We start from the raw sequence: 22,922 nt of genomic DNA on the forward strand, positions 1-22,922 counted from the left end.
CAGCCTGGGAGCACTGTGCTTCTGCTGGCCCGATCCCCTGTGGGCTTTACACTCAGCCCACGCCCCACATAGAGACTATGGGTGTGTCTGACACCCTTGTTCCCAACACTGAGGACCTCACGCTCTTCGGTATAGCATCAGGGAGCTCCCCACCCCCGTTCTTTCTTATACCAGTGTTCTCTATAAGAGAAGTCATTTTCTGATGGAGACTGGGGGTCGTATGAACTAACACACGTGAAGTGCTTCAGACAGAGCCTATCATCGGGGGAAGTGATCAAAAGACCACCACCCCCACCCCACGCCCCCCTCCCGGTCTACTTAAGTCCCCCTGGAGAAGGGTCTGCCCTTCCTGCCCTATGGATAGAACCTATCTCCCTCCTCACCTTCTTCGTCTTCTGGTCAGTCATTTAACTTTGCTCTTTTCTAATCCTGTAGATCTCCAGTTCTACAGGACAGAGCATAATTCCCATAAACCAAATGCCAAGGTTTTAACTACTGAGTGACATTCATTCACTCATTTATTCATTCATCCATTCATTCACTTGAGACAGGGTTTCTTATATATCCCTGGCTATATTGGAACTCACTACACAGACCACGCTGGCCTCGAACTCACAGAGATCTGCCTGCCTCTGCCTCCCATGCAGGGATTAAAGGTGTGTGCTACCACACCTGGCTGAGCGATTTTTATTTTTTAAGTGACTGTTTTAAAGGATAACTAGCTAGTCATTCCCAGCCTTGCACAGACAGATACATTCACAATACTGTGTGCTGGGGGCTGTGGTGATGCCAAGCCCCTACGGACGTTTCTGGGCCTTGCTTCCCCTTTCTGAACTTAACATATCTCGAGCACCTGTCTCTGAAGCATGCTTTGAGAAGCACTGATGTAAGCCCGGTTGTCTTGGGGTGATCCCCTCTGTTCTGGGAGCTTCCACGTGCTCACTGCACGCATCCGGGTCCACGTGCTCACTGCACGCATCCGGGTGGTAATCTGACACTGCAAGCTCTTGGAGTTGTCTGTCTATGGTTAGGTCAGCAGTTCATTGCTGGACTTACTACTGTAAAACATTCTGAAGGAAACAGTCGTGGTCCACCTGATTGTACGTTGGCTGTTGCACCTCACCACTGCGTTAGTGGGCAGTTATCTGTGGCACAGGTAACTCTGGGTATTGTGGCACACTCTCCTCTGGCATGACATAGCTGTTGCCCTCTTGAATTCTTAACATCTGTGACCACTTACCTGTATGCGAGCTATACAAGATTGGGTCCATTAACCTTCCCTCATGGGGGTAGGAGGGGCTCACAAGGCCCTACACCTCCCCAGGGGACAGACAGGGCAGATGGATGAACAAATAGATTGATGGATAGGTAGGTAGCAGGTGGATAGATGGATGAATGGATGGATGGACAGGTGATGGGTAGATGGACAAGCAGATAATTAAGAGGTGAATGGGTAGGTGGATGGATGGACAGACAGACACACAGTTAACAGTTGTTGGGAGAGAGGCTTTTCTTAAATAGTGTAACTGTTTATAATCAGCCCATGCTCCTGTAAGTAGCCCCAGTTAAATTCAGCTCCTTAAGCTACACATGGGTGGAATCCCCCCTCTCTTCTGCAGATGGCACCCTATGTTGGTATGTCTCCCTGGAAAAAGTTTATAAAACACTTTTGGGAATTCCTACCTTAGGCTTGTTCTGACATTCCCCAAGGCCAAGCAGCAGCGGGCTCCCTTGAGCGTCCCGTCACTCTCACTCAGGTGGGATAGCACAGCACTTGACACTCTCCAGACTCTCCACTCAGGTTAAAACAGAATTTGGTCCCTCAGCCTCAGAACCTCGCTTAGGCTTAGGCGGGTGGGTGTGGTGATGTCCCCTGGAAAGTAGACAGCAAGCTCTTGTTTTCCTTTTCTTCCACAGGCACCAGAGCCCCAGGGGTTACAGGCCTTGCCACCCGAGATCCCCCTGTCTTGGATGACACAGCCAGGCAGCCAGGGGACAGTGATGAGGCTTTTGACTTCTTTGAGCAGCAGGATGAAGTGCAGCCACCCACATTGGGCCTGAGCAGCAAAGATGAGCAGAAGTCCGTGGTGGAAGAAGAGGAGGAGGAGGAAGAGGTGCTGGATCCCCTGGGTATCTTGCGGTGGGTCTCCACTTCTTCCAATGTCTTTTGTTCAAATGTCTGGGTTGTGGGGCTTTAACCTGGTGTGCTCAAGAGAGTTGGCTCCGCTCCGCCTCAATTTCACCCGTTGTCTCTGTGGCTGGGCTCAGAATCACGCACCCCTCCCTAGTGATATCCCCCATCTGTGGCTAACTCCACAGGGTTAACCCCATGATAGCTCGGTCGGTCAGGACCCAGTCTGCTGCCACTGGGATCCCTGCAGAGTGGCCATGTGACTTGTTTGTCCCCAGAGCATGCTTCACCATCTGTAAGGCAGGACTTCCTTCAGCTCCTGCAGAACAGTTGGAGACCTCCATGAACGTGGGTGTAAGCACCAATAGGTACTGCCTGCAGTGACGTGACGGGACAGTGTCCACTTCACACGCTCACCCCACTCTAGTAGATGAGGAGGCAAACCAGCTACTTCCTTGGCTTTACTCCTCTGGGAGGCATCCTGACAATTAGATGATCCTGAGCATGGGCGGGCGGCATGGGGACAGGGCACAGGCTGGAGGAGGAGATGGAGAGCCAGACATCTCCTGTCATAGCCCCTCCCGTGGAAACAATGAGCTGAGAATGCAATGACTTCCCTAATGGAAATCGGCTACTCAGTCATCCCAGAATACTTTTCTCCTTGGCTCAAGCAAAGAGCATCTAGTATTTTCTGTGCTGGGCATGATATTGTACTTCCCGTGCTGAGCCTCATCTGTTCCTTGCCTGTAGGCATCAGCTGAAGGTGGAGAACGGTACTAGATTGGCATTGAGTTTGAGGGCTTACTGCTGGGACCTGAATGCTAGTTCCATCCTTTGGTAGCCAAGGCCCCTGGCTATCTGCCTCTTCAGTTTTCTTCAGTAAACGGGCTCTTTGTAGTACCTGCTGCCTGGAGCAGTCTGGGGAAGGTTGTCTAATGTGCATAGATGTTAACATTAGCTGTCATCGTAAACTCTACTTTCAGCAGAACCAGACCACCACGGGCCAGGGCACCCTCCTCTGCACCGTGACAAATGGGTCTTAGGAATTTACGGCTGTCCCCAGTATACAGGCAAGGAAGGCCTGCCTGAAACTAGAGCCACCAAAGAATCAGACAGTGGCGTGTTCAGTGTAGTGACATACCAAATGACATTCCCCCAAATCAGTGCCCACTCAGCACGGATCTTCCTCCAGTGTGATATGTGAGCCATGGGCTGCAGAATCTCGAGATCACCACAGAGGCCTCACGTTGGCCAGAGCTGCCCAGGCAGGCACAGCGGCTGCCGCGGGCCCACATGAATCTGTGGCCTCCTAGTAGCCTCCAGCCAGTGGGGACAGGCAATAAGGATACCAGGGTGATGTGGGGAGCCGCCCGTAACTGGCAGGTATGATCGCCAGTTGGTATTATCGGCTCTGTCAGGCATAATAAGTAATGTTTTTTTCGAGAGCTTTTTCAATGCCAGTTTCAGTGCCCTCTAACTAAGGGGCCCACCCCTTATCGGCCTCTCCCAGCCCTAGGGCCCTGCTAGAAGGCCTTGTTTGAACTCATGCCATCTGTGGTTCTAAGTAACCATGAGTCGTGACAAACTGAAGTGGACTTTTGAGGCTGGACCAGCCTTTGGCTGAACGACAGAGTTAGCCAAGTGCCTCCTTTTTTGGGTAGGAAACTGCCCCTGGGGCTGGCAAGTGCTGCCTTGAATTTCTTACTCTAGTGGCAGAGCTGCGGGGTGGGGGCGGGGTGGAGGTCTTAGCAGCCTGACAGCCAGCCTGGGACCACCTGCAGCGAGCTCTGTGCTCTTGAGGGGGCCCTGGCTCCTGGATTCCGGGCACACAGCACCACACAGACTCTCCTTCCTGCCAGATTTTGCTTTAAGGACCCATGTGACACCCAGTTGGTATTATCGGCTCTGTCAGGCATAATAAGTAATGTTTTTCTAGAGCTTTTTCAACGCCAGGAACTGAGTTAACTGGCGTTTGCTTGCAGGAGTTCATGTTACCTCTGAGACTTGCACTTCTGAAATTGGCTGTGACCCGCAGTGAGCGTGGTGTGCGTCAGGACACACGTGTATGTGCTTCGTATGGGACCAAGTGAGGTTCGAGAGCACGGGGAAGCTCGCCCAGTGCATTCCGTGCTGATGGCTCCTCTAGGACTTCATTTGTGAAAAGATTCATAACGTGCCAAATGACTTTCTGGGCCCATTGCCGGAGCCGCTGACACTGGGCATTGCTTTTGTTTTCTGTGGTAGGACACTGGAGCCTCTGAGAGGCAGGTGGCTTGAGCCCCATATAGCCCCACATGGCAGCACCAGGGCTTGAGGCCACCGCAGGCATCTTTCAGCCATGTGGCAAGAGGTAGGGTGGGGCCCTTACACATAGGGCCATCAGAAGATGCGCCCAAGCGGGGACTCAGCCAAAGCCTGGTGGTCTGGCTTGCTTTCTACCACTGTGATAAAGGCCATGGGCGAAAGCAGCTCAGGGAAGAAAGGCTCTTTACTTTACGCTTCAGGTCCGTCCCCGAGGGACTAGAGACAAGAAGTAAAGCACAGAACAGGGAGGAACCCTGCTCACTGGACCATACCTCCTGGCTTGCTCCAGTTGCTTTCTTATACAACCCAGGCCCACCTACCCGAAGGTGGCACCGCCCCTGTGACTGAGCTTCCCCCCCCCCCCCCCCAGTCATTCATCAAGAAAATGCCCCACAGACTTCATGAAGGCAATCCGAGGGAAGCTTTTTCTCAGCTGAGGTTCCTCTTCTCAGGAAACTCTAGCTTGGGTCAAGTCGACAAAAAAGGAAGGAAGGAAGGAAGGAAGGAAGGAAGGAAGGAAGGAAGGAAGGAAGGAAGGAAGGAAGTGATCTGGTATGTGACAAAGCAGAGGTCAGGTTTCCCATTCAGACACAAGGACTGCCCGCCTCACCCTTTGGGGTATTATTATCCAAAGCAACTCTAGACACACAGCGCTCCCCCACCCGCACTCTCTACCCCTACATCTCTTTCCTTTCCTTCCTTCCTTCCTTCCCTCCCTCCCTCCCTCCCTCCCTCTCCCTCCCTCCCTCTCTCTATGCCTCAGACATTCCCTGCTGTGGCCACAAGGGGGCGCTCGGGCTCCATTTCAGGAGTGTCTGCAAGAAGGGTGGGAGCAGTTGGCACAAAGCAGGAGTCTGCCTGGCCCGGCTTTCCTTTGTCTCTTCAACCTGCCTCCGACTAGGGAAAAGTCGGCTGTGTTATACCGATACGGGGCACAGAAAAGCCCCCACTCTAGCCCATTGAAACAGCATCGCTTCTTATTTTCTGGTTTGTTTGTTTGTTTCTGACCCTGTTCCAGAGCCATCTGGACTCTAGACATAGCGTACACTTCACCGTTCCAATTAATGTTCTGTCTCAGGCGCCCTTCTCTGTCATACATACTTTCCGTATTTAACTCTATTTTAGTGTCTGTGTGTGGCTCTGAGAAAATCGGGCCTTGCGTTAGAAACATTTTCAACGCATCTCAAAACTACCCTGGTCCTAGGGAATGATTGGCGAGAGTCCCTTCCCAGGAGCAGGGATACTTCCTGCAGCCTTCCCTTCTCCTACTTCTGCCTGAACAAAGGGATTGTTTCCGTGTCTGCGCTTCCACAGTTTAGAATCGCTCTCTCTCCAGACTCTGAGCCAGTCCCTCGGGCTCAGGCACTGCAAACTGCACTGTCAGCCCCAGCTCGTGGGCACTGTGGTACCTTTCACGGGCTTTTGCTGTGGCGGGCTGTAATGTGAGGAACTTCACGGGGTCTGGAGCTATCATTCCATAGAACTTTTCCTCTAAACAATGGCCTCAGAACAAGACCCCTGAAGGTTCTGCAGGGGACAGTCTGATAAAAGCTCTTTGGGGGGCTACACACTTGCCCTGTTGAAGGTCCTCTCTTCCACCTCTCCTGCCACTTCTCCAGCCTGCTTGCTGGTGACAGAGGACGCAGCTGGCTCTTGTCCCTGCCTGTCTGTGAGACTGGCTTCTCAGGCTCTCAAAGGGAGGGGAGAGCCCAGCACCCAAGCGGAGACCTTTCCTTGGATACTGTTTTACCATTAGTGTCATATAAAATTTTGTTTCATTTTTTTTCCATGAAGCAACCACTCATGTTGAACCTAAAAATGGCTTTTTGGATTTGGATGAAATTTCTGCTCTGGGATGACCCTCCAGTTTTTTAATGCCTGTAGACCCCCCCGCCGCCCCAGTCCTCCTGGGTTTGCAAACCCAGCATCTAGGATCTCTGGGGACGGGGCGGTTTGAGTCTTGCCCCCTCCTGCCTCCAAGCAACTCTGGATTGCCTGCCTTGGGTCCTCTTGCTAAGTAAATGACAAGGGTCACCACTCCTGTCCTGGGGATTGTGAGCCACAAGAGGATGCCTTTGCCGGGTACTCCTTTGCAGCAGAGAGCCGTTAGGGGCTGGATTTCAGCCTGGAACCGGGAGGGGATACAGATTCCCAGGCCCGCTCGGCCCTGCATGGAACCATGGACTCTCAGCGAGCCTGTGTGTGCGAGTCCAGGCGCCGAAGTATGCAGCAGTCTGAGAGGTGCCCTACACAGTGCGGAGGGGAGGGGTCCCCGCTCCTCCTAGTCTCCCCACCCCTGTTCCCCTTGACTCTCCCTCTGATGTCTGTCTTTACTGAAGAGGTTCTCTGAGGACCAGATGCCACAGAGATCCCGATGGTCCCACGTCATGGCTAGCCCCAGAGTAGGAAGGGAGACTGAGTCAAAACATTCACCACCGTTACCAAGGGGCACAGTTATCTCTGCTGTGCTTCCCATCCAGGTACTTATTGTTCCTGGCCCAGCCTCAATGAAGGGACTCTGGGGACTCTGGTTAGCACAGTGGCTTCTGTCCTTTTTATTTGAGTAGCAAAGGCTTCAAGGGGTTCAAGAGGAAAGCCTCACATAGACCCCTGATGTAAAGACCACACCCAAGTAGAATTGTCTTCATTTGGACAGGCATGGAAACGAGATCTTTGTCCTCTAAAGTGGCCCTAGATAACTTTAGAGGAGTCTGGGGCCTCTTGTAGCATCGCTTGAAAGCCATTGGGGAGGCTGAAACTCCAGGATGTATGGTCACCTCAAAGGGATTTAGAGGGTTCAGCATTCCGATTCCAGCTTTGAAGTGGGCCGAGGACAGTTTGCTGAACTCCATGCTGCGGCTTCTTCAGTTGTGGAAGAGTTAGGGTTTCAGAAGCGAAGGGACCTCCAGTGGGGTGGAGGAGTGGGGGCTGTCTAGCCTTTCAGAACTTTTACATTTCCCACCAAAGCCCCCAAGGATCTAGGCCCAAGAGTCCAAAAGGAAGAAAGGAAAGTTCTTGGTAAAATGTTGTAACTAGTTTGTACTCATCCTGAGCCCTTCACTCGCCTTTCACTTCAGATGAACTATAGGGGGCGATAGCTCCTATTGTTAAGCAAATCCCAGTGCCAGATCCTAGCTTCTGGGAGTCCCGGGATGGCACCTCCTGCCATGGCGCCTGTAGTGGGGGAGGCTGATTTGCCTCCCACAGCACTGCCCTAGAGGAAGCAGTTTGCTGGGTTGCAGCCTTGATGGAAACTTACCTGATTCCTCAGGGACAGAGTCACGGGAGGTCCTGTCTACCACCCTCCTGCTTGAGGCTAACCCCCAACATCAAGTGTGACACTCTGTGTTCAGTAGGTCAGACTCGGTGTTCTGGGTATCAGTGGAGGAACGTTAGTAAGACCGCAGGCGCATGCAGAGTCGGTACTTCAGTGACCAGGTTGGGGGGGGGGGGCTCAGACTCTTCATGCCCAGCTGAGACCACCACCTACGTCAAGTCTGGACTTCAGTTATTTGTTTGTTGGCTTGCTTCTCAAGACAGGGTTCCACTGTGTAGCCCTGGCTGTCCTGGAACTCACTCTGTAGACCAGGCTGGCCTCAAACTCAGAGATCTTCCTGCCTCTGCCTCCCGAGGGCTGGGACTAATGATAGCATGCGCCACCCCCCACACCCCCACTTTCCGTTTTTATCCGCTTGCTCTCTGTTTAGATGCCGTGGGTGATGATGGACAGCTCCTCAACAGTGGCAGCTGACTCCCTCAGTTGTGCCAGCAATTAGAACACTGTGGGATCTTGATGGGGACCGAAGAAAAGTCTATGCAAATAAGAGTGTACAAAGACTGCTCACTCGCTTGCTCGCTCTGTGGTAGCCCTCTGTGGTAGCTGGGGTGGAACCGGCCACCAGCACCTTCATTTGCCAGAGACTCCAAAGCAGACAGGCAGGGAGTGAGAAGCCTCAGAGTGGACAAAAAGGGAGGCAAGGTTGCACTGTCCCTGGGGGTATGTCAGCATGGGCACGGAGGAGCAGGACTTCTGGGTCCTAGGGAATTATTAAGGGGGTGTTTGGACTGCTTTCTCTGATTGACCCCACTGAATTGGAAGTGAAGGTGACAGTTAGGTGACCGGGCAGGTATTAATCACTTGGCCTTTGGGGACTAACAGCTGCAGAGGATGTAGTCTGCTGCAGGCTCTGGTCAGACTGTCTGTATAACCTGGCCCTTGTCCCCTTGTGCGTGTTGTATCTCTTGGAATAATTGCAGCCTGAGGTACTGGTCGCTGGCGTAGGCCTTGGCTCTGGAAAGCTTGGACAGGCTTAGGCTGTGGCCCTTGGGATCCACAGCACTGAGGCCTATCCAGGGTGGTTCCTCACACTGGGCCTCTTTCCTTGTTAAGCCCATAATCCTAAGCTGGACATCATGAGACGGCCTCAGGCCCCTGGCCTTGCCCGCTGCGCTGTGTGCGGGCTGCAGAGAGCTCTCGTGGCTCCTCCTCCTGAGTCTCCCTTACCAAATTAAGAGAACGGATTCTGAGGCGATGTGGCGACCCAGGTGTGCCAAGCTGTAGCTCTTGCCTGCGCTTCCACAAGGCACGGCTACTATACTCCTGCTCTTCTACCCAGTCTCTCCCTCAAGTTCCAGACTGTTCCATGAGGCGGCCTGACCCTCGGGGTAGTTATCTCTCCTGACAGTTGCTGCCCCCAGATAAAGCTGTGCAGGGATAAAGTTCGGAAATGACGGAGGAGATTGCCTAAACCAACCCAGAATCCACATATAAAAAGCCTGCGGTGCTGGCATACACTTATACACTGGGACTGGAGCGCTGGAGACAGGTGACCCCCGGAGTGCACTGGTGTCTTAGAGATCCTGATTCAAAAACCCAAGGCGGCACAGTCCCAGGGGAATGACAGCTGAGGTTGTCTTTTGGCTTGCGCACGCATGCGCAGGCATGCTCACACAGAAAAAGATTGCTTTGTGGCACCCTAAGACTTTTCTACAATTGAAATAAACAGGGCAAGATGTGAGAAATGCTTCATTTTTAAAAGCAGGAAAGTTGTCTTGTCGGGAAAGAGGTTTGTTGCCATATTTGGTGCAGCATAGCCCTGGCTTTGAAGGTGGTCTGTGTGTGTTGTGGACGCCCAGCCTTCCGTCCAGACCCAGGCGGGCTGGCCGAGTCTGGAGACCCTCTCTGTTACTCCCTTGCCCTCAGGTCCAGGGCAGCTGGTGCCCATCACTGGTTGCTACAGGAGGTGGATGAGTCTGGAATGACTCCATGAGGCCCCTGGGTGGCCAGAGGGGAGGCTGCTCTCAGGTGTCAATCACTGTCACCAGAAGTGCCTGAGCCACGGGGAGTGAGACACTTCTTGGCCAGTCAGAGCTTTGGAGCTGTCAGCAGCAGCTGCCGCATCTCCCCGAGTTTGCTACGCCCAGCTCTGAACACGGCCCGGCTGTGCATCTGGCTCCTGTCAGCCACACAGCGGGAGAACTGGAGTCTGTACACCAGCATGAACATGCTTACACATGCCTGCGGCCCTGCAGGGGCCGCTACCTACCTCACACAGCCTGTGCTGGGCAAGATGCCTCTTTAGGTAGCCCTCGGGATCTGCACAGGTTTGCTAGGAAGTCAGGGGCTGCAGCCCCTGCTCTCCCTGGTGTCAGTACATGGCTTTCTCTCCTGTCAGCGCGGAGGGTGAGCTGTGTGTCTGTGGCCAGCTGGGTGGAGGCATTGGTCTTGGGGAGTGTAGGAGGAAGAATGCTCAGAGCCCGTGACTCAAATCCAGATGAAGTGATTGACCCCGTCCATCCAACACTTAGGTGACAGTTCTTGTAATGGCGCCGTAATGTCCCCTCCCTCCAACATTGACCCTGACTTCCCCTGTCTCCCTGCTGCTTTGTTCCACAAGTCAGACTGTCTGTGAGCAAAGTTCCGTGAGGGATGGCTTCCCCCTCCCTCATCACCCAGCAGGGTTTATGTTCCTTGTCATGCCACAGTCGGGCTCCTTCAATGTGCAGGGTGACTGGCAGCTGGTCTGCCAGAGATGTCCCTGTACCCTCAGCCCACTAGGTCAGCTGCCTGCTTCCATTACCTCCTCCAGGAGCCCTCCCTGTTTCTTCCTTGAGTCCTCCGTGCTCCATCTGGGACAGCCTGGCTCCTCCTAGGTGGAATGGCCGGTGTCTGTGACTGACTGCTAAGCTCACAGCCCCTGGGAACAGTTGCTGTATGCATCTCAGGTGGGTCTGTCTGCGTCACCTAGAGCAGGCACCTCTATTCGGGCAGTGCTTGGGGTGTGCTGGTTGGAGGAGGGGGAAGAGGAGGAGGAGGAGGAGGAGGAGGAGGAATGGACAGGCTGCTTGCTGCTGAAGGCTGGCAGGGGGTATTGTTAGAAGAGCAGCGATGGAATAGAGAAAGGGCTTTGTAAACATGAGCGCTGACAACTACTGCTCTGACCCCTCATTCCCTGTCTTATTACTCTGTCTGTCTGTCTGTCTGTCTGCCTGCCTGCCTGCCTCCCTATTTCTCCTTCCCTCCTTCCAGCTAATCTATCTTCCTTCTATCTGATGACTATCCAGCTACATAGGACAGATGCCTCTCTGTCGGTCTGTCTGTCAGTCTGCCTGCCTTCTTCCTTCTATTTGCTGAACACCTTTCTGCAGTTTTAGGATCAATCAAACAAGACCCTGGGGGCTTCCAGGTCCCCTGATGTCCCTTGTGTTCCCTTGGGAGATCTGAGGGAGGACAGGACCGCCAGGTGGCTGGGGCATAGTACAGTCAGTGCCTGCCTGAACACTCTTGTGCTGAACATCTGCTTCAGTTCAGTTCAGCAGAAATCACAGATGTCACCAAGAAGGACAAAGATGTGCGTCGAGCTTGAGAGGGAAGCTCGCCTGGAAGGACAGATGGTCTAGCCTTCTCTGTGACTGTCCAGGGGAAGGACGGACGGTCTAGCCTTATCTGTGTCCGTCCCGGCCAGACTGAGCAGAAATGGGGAAGTAGTTGGAACCTCCCTCACCTGGCTTCCCGCCTGTTCTCTCATGCACTGTGCTTCCTGCTGTTCTTGATCCATAGGCGACTTTGCTCCCCTGCCCTCTGGGCCTTTTGAGTGGGTAGCATGCGCGTTGGGTCCCCAAAGAAGGTGGTGTCCAAGTCGGTAAGCACAGGCCATGGAGGACAAAGCTACCAGAATAGCTGAGGATCAGCCTCAAGCCTGCCTCCCTGAAGCGACTGGGCCAGGCATTGCTGGTACAGGTGTAAATGGGGTTCTCTGCCAGTCACTGCTGCTGTGCTCACTGGATCCAAGGCCAGGGGCCAAGCAAAGGACGTTATGATAGGTGATCAAGAGACAGATGTGTTGGTGATGGAACAAAGCCTACAGTTCTCTTCTGCCCCCCAGGGCTGATCCAGGGGCTCCTCACCCCAAAAGATGGTTACATTCCACAGAGCCGTGCCCTCTAGGCATATTGACACAGGGAGTCTGGACTCTGGTCATCCTTGCTAGGGCCATGGCCTCTGTTAGTCATCAGGACTGTTGATTCTGCCTGATAAAACTATAGGGGAGCCCTCCCACGAGGAGCAGCTGAGTCCACCCTGCAGGATCTGAGAGGAGCTAGAGCCGAGGCTTTCTGAAGGGTGCTCACTAGAGGGCTAGCGACCCTTCACCCACCCCAGCACCACAGGTAGAGCAGAGCTCTGTCGGCACTTCACCGCGGTGGCCCCTGTTGATGTGCACATACTGCAGTAGGGACACAGATGCCATCACTGTTGAAATGTGCCACTTTCTCCCCAGAGGACAGCACGGACAATCCTGTTTATGAGATATTGAGAGTAAGAAGCAAAATCGTAAGTATTGTCCTAATAGGATCGTCAGTAGTAACTGCCCTACTCCCAGGCCCAAAATGTCCGGCCTGCTGGGCGATCTCCACCAGACACTCGATGCCTCTGAACTGGGGTAGGAGGGGGGGTCTGCAGGAATAGTCACCTCAGAGCCCTTGGCCTTGCAACACCCAGGGACCTGGGATTTTTATCTGCGACTGGATAGTCTGTGTTACAGCTTTTGACAATGGCCAACCTCGGTGCAGTTTGCCACTATGTTGCCAACATGAGATCAGAGATGACCTCAGTCCAGTGGAACTGGCTGCCAGGCACTGGGGAGAATGTGATCCTGGTTTCCAGTAAAAAGGAAAAAAAAACAAAACAAAACCAAAACAAAACAAAAAAAAACTTTTGCCGTTTATAGGAATCTTAAAATGCCTAACGTGGGTGGCAGCCCCAGAGCTTGAGGTCAGCTTGTTAAAATAAAACCAAGTTTGTGACCTGGAGACAATGTCACAACGGCAGCCCAGATCATGTGATCTGGCAAACATGAAGCTTGCCTATCCACCTGGATCAAGAAATAAAACTATGGCACACCCCAAGAAACCTCTCCGGTGACCCCCAGTTTCCCACCACAGGCGTCTCAGGGCAGGAGCTCTTCAGTCAGTGAACAGGTGTGGCAGAGCCAAGCCCAACTGACCCCAGAGGAACTTCAGAAAGGAGCAAGCTGCCCCCCCCCCCCGGGAGGGAGCCAGCACATTGCTTAGAAGGGCGGCAGGTACACTTCTGAGAGAAGTCAGATGTCCGGCGAAGCAGGGCTTGGGCTGTGTGATGGTTAATATTGCCCGTCTAACAGGATCAGGGTTAACTAGAATGCTAGCCTCTGAGCGGATCTGGGAAGGGTTTTTGGATTGGACTAATTGGGGTTGGAAACCCCTCCCTAAATATGGGCAGCTCCAGGGTATGGTCTGGCGTCCTGGACTTCATAAAACGGTAAAGCCAGCCAAGCACCAGCATGCATCTCTCCTGGATTCCTGATGATGGCTGCAGTGTGACCAGCTGCACCTGTCACCCTGACACCCCACCCCCACCCCCGCCATGGTAGACTCCTGTACCCTCAAACCGTGAACCTGTACAATCCCTGCCTTCTTGAAGTTGTTTTGTTATTGTTATTGTTGTTGTTCAGTGTTTTGTACCAGACAAAAGAGAAGTCACTAACATAGGCATCCTTATGCTCTCCTGGACCCTGCCCCTTGAACTTTGAGCCCCAGATCACATCAACCCCATGCCTAAGTGGCTGTGGGGTACAGGCTTCTGACCCCAAGGTCTCTCTGTTAGGTAGCCCCACTCTTAGTTAGGGTTTCTTTCCACTGCTGTGAACACACCAGGACCAAGGCACCTCTCATAAAGGACAACATTTAACTGGGGCTGGCTTACAGGTTCAGAGGCTCAGTCCATTGTCATCATGGTGGGAAGCACGGCAGCATCCAGGCAGGCATGGTGCTGGAGGAGCTGAGAGTTCTACATCTTGTTCCAAAGGCAAACAGGAGAAGACTGCTGTCTTCCGGGCAGCTCGGAGGGGGCCTCAAAGCCACCCCTACAGTGACACACTTCCTCCAACAAGGCCACACCACTCCTCCATCAAGGCCACGCCTGCTAATAGTGCTGCTCCCTGGGCCAAGCGTATTAAAACCACCACAGAAAAGAAAAGCATGTCGTCAGGCCCATGGACATGTGGTGGCCTGACACTCACGAGGGTTAGGAGCTGTCTGGCCATCAGTCTGTAGTCCAGACAGCCCCTTGCTTCTCTGCCTTTCCCAGTCCCTGTCACACCTGAGCACAGTACCTGGCTCCTTCAGTAGTAGGGGGGTCTCTTCACTCTATGTCAGATGATAACGAGGCTCATTCCTAGCACATGCCCAGCCCTGCCTCTTCCCTTCTCCCTGCTCTTGCCTGTTGACCCCCTTGGGTCGGGAGGACCTGTCTGTCAGCTGGAGATTTGATGACTAAGGTCGCTTCACCTGCCAAGATGGCCCTCCGTTGAACGTCTTCTGTGTTCCTTGGCATCCAGAAGGCCCAGCTGAGCTGGGGACCTGGAGATGACCAGTAGGCCCTCTGTGCACTCATGCAAGTCCTTCCCTTGTGGTTTATCTCCAGCTCCAAGAAGCCCAAGAAACGCCCAGAAGTGGCTGTGAGGCCCAAGCCTGCACCTCGGCTCACCATCTTTGACGAGGAGGTAGACCCTGATGCGGGGCTCTTCAGCTCAGACAAGAAGGTGTCTGAGGCCCAGAGACCTCTGGAGACCACACAGGACTGTAAGTTCTAGTGTTGTTCCTGGTACTGGCTTAGAGCTTGGTGAGTGTCTGTGTCCCTGAGAAAGTGGGTCTCATCCTTGTCCTGTTTAGATAGAATACAGATTAGGTATGTAGAGATTTCCTGCTGGCGTCCCCACAGGCTGCAACATTTGGGGATTACACACTCACTCTGAATGTCCTATAGAGGAGAGAATGACCAGCTTCTGAGTTGCCTAGAGACCTAGTTCCTTAATTACATCTGCAGCCACAGGGACACAGGGATCCCTGGATCTGTTTAATGGAACGTGAATACTGACCTAGCTTTGGGCGTGCATGTGACTCTGTACAGTTTTTAATTTTAATGAGTGTATGCCACCCACATAGATTCTTCTGCAAGGCGTGGCACAGGGTTCAGAGGGGATGCTTAGAGGCTTTGGGACTTTTCCACATGTCTCTGACCTTTCCTCATGCCTGCCCAGGTCCTCCGCCCCAGGGAAAGAATTGACGGTAACTTGTTGATTCACCCAGTGCTTACTGAGCATCTACCGAGGGAAGATCCAGCCACGGAGGATAAAGATAGATCATATAACCAAAAATTCATCACAGCCCAAGTCCCTTTCAGGGCTGAGCAGAGAGATATGGGTTCCCATAGGACAGCAGGTATCCTGGGAGAGAATGCAGCAGTGGATCCCAAAAGGCCAGGAGGCCAAACCAGGTCCACTGGGAAAAGATGCTTCGACATGATTGATGCTCCCAAAGAGAAGCTCACACGGTCGAGGTTGGGAAGGCCCAGACTTCCTGAAGAGGGGTCCTGTGGCTCATTTGTATCTGTTGCCTCTGCTCATCACTCCCAACCTTGACAAGATCTGTGGCTGGTGGCTGCCCCTCAACACCTGCTCATTAGTACCTGTGGGCAAGCTCAGGGACCCTGTCCAGCCAGAGCTCCGGGGATCCTGGTGCAATGTCCTGAGGAGCCACTTCCACCAGCAGTGAGGAGCCCTCAAGGTCTGGAACAGAGCCAGGCCAAGGCGGCCAGGCGGCCCAGACCCTATATTGCTGCTATGTTCTTGCCTTCCTTCTGCCCTGCTGGCTCCCTACACTCTGCCTTCCTTGCTCGCTCCCTGGGATGCAATAGGAGGCTTAGCCGGCCTGCTCTCTAGCATCTGAGGCTACTGCTACATCTTCTCTCCCCACAGCCCTGAAGCTGTTTGATGACCCTGACCTTGGCGGGGCTGTCTCCCTGGGTGACCCTCTACTGCTGCCAGCTGCCAGTGAGAGCAGAGGGCCCACATCCCGCCCAGAACACGGGGATGCCTCCAAGGAGCTGTTCAGGTACTGCTGTTCTCTGGGAAGACTTCATTAGCTTGTAACCCAAGTGCAAGAGTTTCTTCCCAGCCTCAGCCCACAAGGGAGGAGGGATCCAGGCCTGGCCAAGTCCAGCACCCAGGAGTAGCTAAAAGGGGGTGAGGATTTGTAGGGGGAAAGGCTGTGGGCAACCAGGACAGCCCCGCTGGTTCCATGAACTACGCTCATTTTCTTCTCACACTTCTGTTTTAATAGCTTCTTTAAAGGAATAAATTACATAATTCCTGAGCAAGTATAATTGGCATAAGTGAGTTCGGGAACAAATAAAATTGACCCTTGATATACTACAGCATACTCAGAGAGAAAAAAAGCACAGAGGTACTTCAGACCAATGGCCCAGTCTGCCAGGAGGGCCCTGTCAGAGGGAGAGGAAAGCCATGGTTAATCTGATACATGAAGGCTGATGTCAGATGTGGTTTAAAAAAACAAAACAAAAAACCAACTATTTCCTTAGAGTTTACTGTGTGCTTGTCGTAAGAAGTTTGATCTATCTAACCCCTAAGACGGTGCTGTTCTCTGCAATTACAGAAAATAGTTTAGGAAAGGTCACTTGCCCAAGGCCACCACTCCTGGCTGCCTCTGGCAACACCTCTCTGTCCCAACAGGAGCCCTGAGCCCTTGGAGAAGGGGCTGCGAGACCTGCCTTGCCGCCTCACGCTGCCTTTCTCCCAGACTTCTCCTCATGCCAGAACCCAATTTCCCGTTGCTTCCAGTATGGTGTGTCTCCCTCCTTGGCCGTGCCCTCAGGATGCCCCACGTGTTTGGTGCAGGAAGCAGAGCTGCCTCTTTCCAGGAATAGTTTAATGGCACTGAGGCCTGTGGTCCTTAGAAGCTGTCATGAGCACCCCTCATTAGCAGCCCCAAGCTATTACACAGCCCTCTAAGTGCCCGCCAAGCCTGAGTCACCTCGATGGCAGTCTTGTATTTACATCTCCCAGAAGCCCCTGGCATCTGTTCACTCTCTCCTCCTGTGTCCTCGCTCCTGACATCCTGCTGGCTGGGAGGAGCCAGATCATCGTTATTCCATTAGGGGAGAAACTGAGGCACTGCGAAGTCCAAAAGCAGGGCATTTATGCCCATGGGACAGACGTCATGGGGCCTCTCCTGCACGGCATATTATAAACCCGTCCCTTTCAATCCCACCTTCCACAGAGCACTGTTCTGTGGGTGTGTCGAGGCAATTTTCACAGGACTCCGTGGCCAGCTGACACCAGCTTTTAGCAGGCTTGTCATGCACACACCCACACTGCCATCGCACATTTCATGACCCTATTGGTCCCTGGGAACCTCCCTTTTCATTGCACCTCCCTATCTGGCACAGCCCCTGGGAGTCACAGCTCAGAGAATGTGCGCCTCGCATCCCTGTCTCCGTTAACAGACATCTGGCGGTGAAGAGCCGGCTTCCTGAGAGCAGGAGCCAGAATTTATTTTTCTTTGTGCCTCCCTTGTTCCTGTTTAGGCAGCGAGTGGCCTGCTTCTTGGTAGCAGGCTTTCGCTGTTAGCCACCGGCCTGAGGTGGCAGTGACTGAGTTGTTGAGTAAACCAAGCGGATTTTAAGAAGCCTTTGTCTCAGGCCTAACGTGGATCTGTAGCTGAGTTCTGTCCTCTGTGGGGGCTTAGGAAGGAGGAGAATGTTATGGCTTCAGGACACAGAACTCTTCAGGACGGACCACCTCAACCCTCACTGGTTGGCCTCCTACCACCTGAATGTGGGAGAGAGAGAGTAACTGGACCTGGTGTTACTTAGGCCTGTTCCCAGGAGCCTGTGTGATCATTCAAGAGTGGCGACACTGGCCACACTGTGGCTGGCCACCCGGGGCACCCATCCCAGCCTGAGCAGATCCAGCTGTGACTTGTTCCAAGGAGTCCTGGCTGAGCTTGAAATCGGTCTCGGGCCTTTAGCTGGTGTTTAACTTTCCTAAAGAACTCTGAAGCTAGTTCTGACCCTTTGAGCTTTTCCTGGACACCCTGGATGCCCTGTAGGGGACAGGAAGGTAACAAGGCCCTGACCCAGTGAGTCAAGAAACACAGTGGGGCTGAGACGGCAGGAACAGCCTTCCCATGGATGACACACACACACACACACACACACCCGCCCATCTCCCTACAGGGGCCAGTCTTTCTAGAAACTAGCCCAACCCATTCCCTCCATGTCTAGACTTTTTGCTCGCCTCTTTACCACCCAGGCAGGCTCTGAAAGCCCCAGTGACCCCAGGCAGGACAGTCCAGAGCTCCCAAGCAGCCGGTTCCAGGCGGGCAGCGCTCTGGGAAACCCTGTGCTCACTCAGCCCTCTTTCAGGCTTTGTAGGGCCAGAGCATTGTTCAGGCCAAAAGTGCCTCTGTCCATGCCTGGCCCCCTCCTCCACCGCCGTCCTGCTGGGGTAGCGCTGTAAGGACACACTGTCCAGGGCGGAGAGCCTCCATCACAGGCCTGAACCCTTTTTGCTTTTCATCCCCACCGCCCTTTGCTCTCTGTCATTTCCCTCTCCAGGATCCTGCCATTCTGTGGCAGGGTCGTCTTTCTTCTCCTTTTCCTCAAGAACCCGTCCCAATCTTCCCTGGCCACACCCTTCCCTGGCCATCAAGTGACTGCTTCATGGCCCCTGTCACTCTCAGATCCTCTCTGTCCAGCTGGGTTGGGGTGCCCCGCAGGAGGAGCGAGGCTCTATGATAGCCGATGCCTGCTCTGTTTAACGTTCCTCCACTGTCGGCCCAAGTCAGCATGTGCAAGATTCCCTCAGACTTGAGAAGTACCTCTTGTGTGGTGTTGTCTTTGGTCCTTACAGGGGATCCCTGTGAGGTTAGAGGAGCAAAAACAACCCTCCTTTACAGATGGGCAGAGACTGAGAGCTGGAGAGGCGGAGTGGCCTGAGACCACCCACTCAGGAGCTGACAGATACGAAGTAGAAGCCAATCCTGCACACAGCTGCAGGACAGCACTTAAGGGCTCCCCTCCCCTTCCCCTTCCTGGAGATGGGGGAGCTGAGTGGTCCCCAGTTTGTCTGCTCTCTGTGGCTGTGCATGGCTGAAGGATGTCTGTGGAGATAACCATCGCCACAAGGGACGGCCCCATCCTGAAGCTGGAGAAGGTGAAGCCTCCATGTAGTGGTACCCAGGAAGGTGATGAGGGGCAGCCACCGATAGGTCAGGTGCTTCATCCTCATCCTAGCTATGGAGCCCAAGACAGGGCCCTTCATCTTGCTGAAGCTCAGTTTGCACCTCTAAAATCAGGGTCATGGCTGCTCCCAGACAGTGTTTCGAAAGCATCAAATAAAACTAAAGAAGGAAGCACCCGGTCTGTAGGATTCTGCACAGTGCTGAGTAGGTTGATGGCAGAACGCGTTAATGGAGACTGCTTTGTCCATCTGGTTCTGAGATAGCTCCTCCGCTGGGGACTCCCAATATAAGCTCTCCCAGGTGAAGGACAGGTGAGCTGAGGGCCATCATTGGTCAGGTTCTTCAGTATCCACACACGCGCTCTCCTCCTGGCCAATCACTACTCAGGCCCTTCAGTATCCACACACGCGCTCTCCTCCTGACCAATCACTACCAAAGCCTCATCCTGTCAGCCTGTGGGCAATCTAGGACTTGCTATCACCTGGACATTTTTATTTATTTATTTATTTATTTATTTATTTATTTATTTATTTATTTTTTATCGCTTTGTGTGTATGGATGTTTTGCCTGCATATGTACCTGTGCATCGTGTGTACAGTGCTCTCAGAGGCCAGAAGAGGGATTGCATTCCCTTGTACTGGAGTTTCAGGTAGTTGTGAACCTTCGTGTGAGTGCTGACGACCGAACCTGGGTCCCCTGGAACAGCCAGTGCTCTTAGCTGCTGAGTCATTGCTCCAAGCTCACATGACCCAATCTTGGTGAGCACTGGCTAAGTCCACTGCAGCCTTTACGGGGCTCTTTCCGAGATAATACGGAGGCCAGCAGACCCCAGCCCACGGCAGCTCAGAATCCAGTGTTTACCGTGTCTCCTAGGAGTTGAATTAGCTTCATGTTCTGTCTCCCAGGTCAAGACTATGATCTAGTGCCCTCTCGTTGAGCCACCCAGGCTCTTGGACTGTAGCTTCCTGTCTGCAAAATAAGAGACATAGATGTCCTTCCCTGAAATAGAGATTTGAGAGACACAGGGACGATAATGATTCTGGGGTGCTCTGGCAAAGGCTGGGAGTCTGGTACCAGGTGGCAGGCAGCTATTTCTAAGGGACTGGGAGGCAGGTCCCCTGAAGACACCAGCAGGTTTGAAGTGGTGTCACCACCAAGGGAACTGGCTCTACTCTGGCTGCTGTGGAGGGTCAGAGAGCCCTGCCCTTGGGTTTCTCCTCAGTGCTGGTAGGATAAGGTAAGCTGGTAGCTATTCAGCGCCCACGTGGGGAATGGCGAGGCTCCGGCCTCTTGTTCCTTTGTGGATATAGTTAACGCTAAGACTGTCCTCCTTGCTTCTCTAGAGTCGAAGAGGACCTGGACCAGATTCTGAACCTGGGGTCTGAACCAAAACCCAAGCCCCAGACGAAGCCCAAGCCTCTAGTCCCAGCTAAGCCAGCATTGCCCAGGAAACCAACTCTGCCCCCGTCAGTGGGCCCATCAGAAACTGGGGCTGGACCACAGAAGCAGCAACAGATCCAAGCTATGGATGAAATGGACATCTTGCAGTATATCCGGGACCATGACACACTCGCCCAAGACTCCCCCAGCCTCTTCTGATTTCCCCACAACCCTGCCCTTCAACTTGTGTTGGGCCTGGGGAGGAGGCCTGTATGTGAATATGTGGGTTCTGCTTGCCAGGGAGGGACCACCAATGGAAGTAGAACTCTGGACCCCCCAGTCCCAGTCCCGCATCTTCCTTTTCTCTTGGGCTATGGGATGGACAAGGACTCTCTGGGGAATGTCGAGCTGGGAACACCATAGGAATCAAGCGTTATCATCTGCAGCCAGCGGGCTGTGGACAGGAGGGTATTTGTGGGCTTGTCTTGAAATCAGAGGACAGTGCCCTCCACTCCCGGGAAAGGACATCCTCTTCATACTTGTACCCACTGGCTCTGCCAGCTCAGCATGGGAAGGAGGGCTTATCCTGAGCCTAGGCTGGGTTAGAGGAGTACGTGGGACAGGCCACTCTGGACTCTCTTAGCGTGGCTGCTAGGGCCCCCAAGGTGTGTTCTGAGGAGAAAGCCCCGCTCTCCAGACTGCCCTGACCCAAGTGCCTTCTCAGTCTCTTCTGGCTTCCAATGCGAAGAAGAAAACGTAGGCCCAGCCTTGCCTTTCTAGGGCATGGAGGGCTTCCAGGACCCCAAGCCTTCCACTTCCTTTCCCAGGAGAGGGCCTGGCCAGCCCTTTGGATGTGGCTTTCAACAAAGTAGGTCTTAGCATCGCCCAGAGTTGAGCCCGTGAGGTCTGAGGCTCTGAGGCCTTGTCTGCCCTCAGGATCTGAACTTGCTCGTTAGCCTTTCTCCAATGTAGCCACCAGCCAAGGGAGAAGGAGCTGTGCCCCAGGGCAACCCTGTGCCTTCCAGTAGATGGTGTTTTGTGGAGCGTAGAATGTTAGAATGTATTCTGTGTGTCAGGAACTTTTTTTTTTTAATGAAACACATAGTTTTTTGGGTTGGGGGTTGTTTGTTTGTTTTGTTTTGTTTATGAAATGCAGCTACTTTGTTCCTTGGATCAGTTGTGCCTCCTGGAGGCATTAGAAGGGCCCAGTTGGGTCCAAGAGTCACTCTCAGGAGCCCCTGATGGCACAGTTCAGTTGTTTGTTGCCTTCAGTGTCTTCGGTCCCCAGCTCCTATCCTGTAAGTAAGACCTACAGGGTCAAGTCTGACCTGTCTTTCATCTCACTGTGTCCCTTGTCACCTGTCTAGTTCTGAGCAGGCCGCCTGCCCAGGCTGAATGAGCGGGCATAGCCGGTTCTATGTAGAGGACCAGATACTCTGCTTTCCTAGGTTAAGGGTCTCCCCAGAGCCTAGGACTGACTCTAGACAGCCTCCACCCCAACTCTACTTCCCTTTCACCAGCAGGCCTTCACCCCCTCCATCTCTTGGTGCCCAGAACTCAGCCCAGTTCCCAGAAGCCCCTTCCTCGCTGACTGCAGAGGGAGGTTCACGTGGCCTAGTCCTGTGTTGAGCTACCCTACTGTGTTCCCTGGGCATCTTTGGACCCTACTCCCTTTATATCCATTCCTGTGTGCCTTGGCTACCAGCTCTCTACCTCTTTCATACACACCTTGCACCTGCTTTGGGTACAGATGACATGGGAGCCAATGGGTGTGTGGGGCTTGGATGACCATGGACTGATCCCCACCTGGGGTCCCTAACAGTACCTGACCTGACCTACCACTCTCTAGTGTGGTTTTGCCCACTAGTGGGGACTTGTCTGCTGTGGAGCTTTTGGGACACCCTGGCATGGTTGTTTGCCCCACAGATAGCATTTTTTTCCAATCATGACTTGTTTTGATCACTGGTCTGTGACCTATAGCCAATCTGTCTCCCAGTTATCCAGTAAAGTCTGTGTGTGATAAAGCCAGAATTTCTGTGTTGTTCTTTTCCATGCTTGGGCTGAGAGGAGAAAAGATGGTGGTGATGGTAGGGTATGTGTGTGTTGAGGGGATTGTCCTTTGTAACCTGAGAAGGTACTCTATGTCTCTGACTCTGTATGTTTTTCTGTGTGTGTGTGTGTGTGTGTCTGTCTGTCTGTCTGTCTGTCTGTCACTCTGTCTCTCTGTTTTTGTGTGTGTTTGTCTGTCTCCATGTCTTTGTCTATCCCCTACTTCTATCCCCACCTCTCTATCTCTGTCTTTCTGTCTTTCCCTCTCTGTCTCTTCCTTTCTCTCTTTGTGATGGAGGCTGGGATAGTCCCTTGTAACCAGGGACTGCCTCTGACTCTCTGTCTCTGTGTGTGTGTCTCTGTCTCTGTCTCTGTGTCTGTCTCTCTGTCTCTCTCTCTTTCTCTGTCTCTCCGTGTGTTTCTGTGTGTCTCTCTCTCCTTGTGTCTGTCTCTGTTTCTGTCTCTGTATTTCTGTTTC

General features: G+C 53.2%; 1 protein-coding gene across 2 annotated transcripts in view; it reads left to right on the forward strand.

The window, feature by feature from the left end:
* Hs1bp3 (HCLS1 binding protein 3) overlaps window positions 1-22,426 on the forward strand; it is a 31,280-nt gene extending 8,854 nt beyond the window's left edge. Inside the window, exons 4-7 of one of the 2 annotated variants that reach the window (XM_021202351.2) lie at window positions 1,918-2,140; window positions 14,397-14,554; window positions 15,730-15,865; window positions 20,359-22,426. In XM_021202351.2, the coding sequence (XP_021058010.1) occupies window positions 1,918-2,140; window positions 14,397-14,554; window positions 15,730-15,865; window positions 20,359-20,614 (773 nt within the window). In that variant the 3' untranslated portion in view covers window positions 20,615-22,426. Of the gene's footprint in view, window positions 1-1,917; window positions 2,141-14,396; window positions 14,555-15,729; window positions 15,866-16,503; window positions 16,811-20,358 lie in introns of those variants that run through there. The other variant, XM_029541141.1, reaches the window with a different exon arrangement.
* The last annotated feature ends 496 nt before the right edge of the window (window positions 22,427-22,922 follow it).

Source organism: Mus pahari, chromosome 7 (genome assembly GCF_900095145.1).
Source record: "Mus pahari chromosome 7, PAHARI_EIJ_v1.1, whole genome shotgun sequence".
Lineage (NCBI taxonomy): Eukaryota > Metazoa > Chordata > Mammalia > Rodentia > Muridae > Mus > Mus pahari.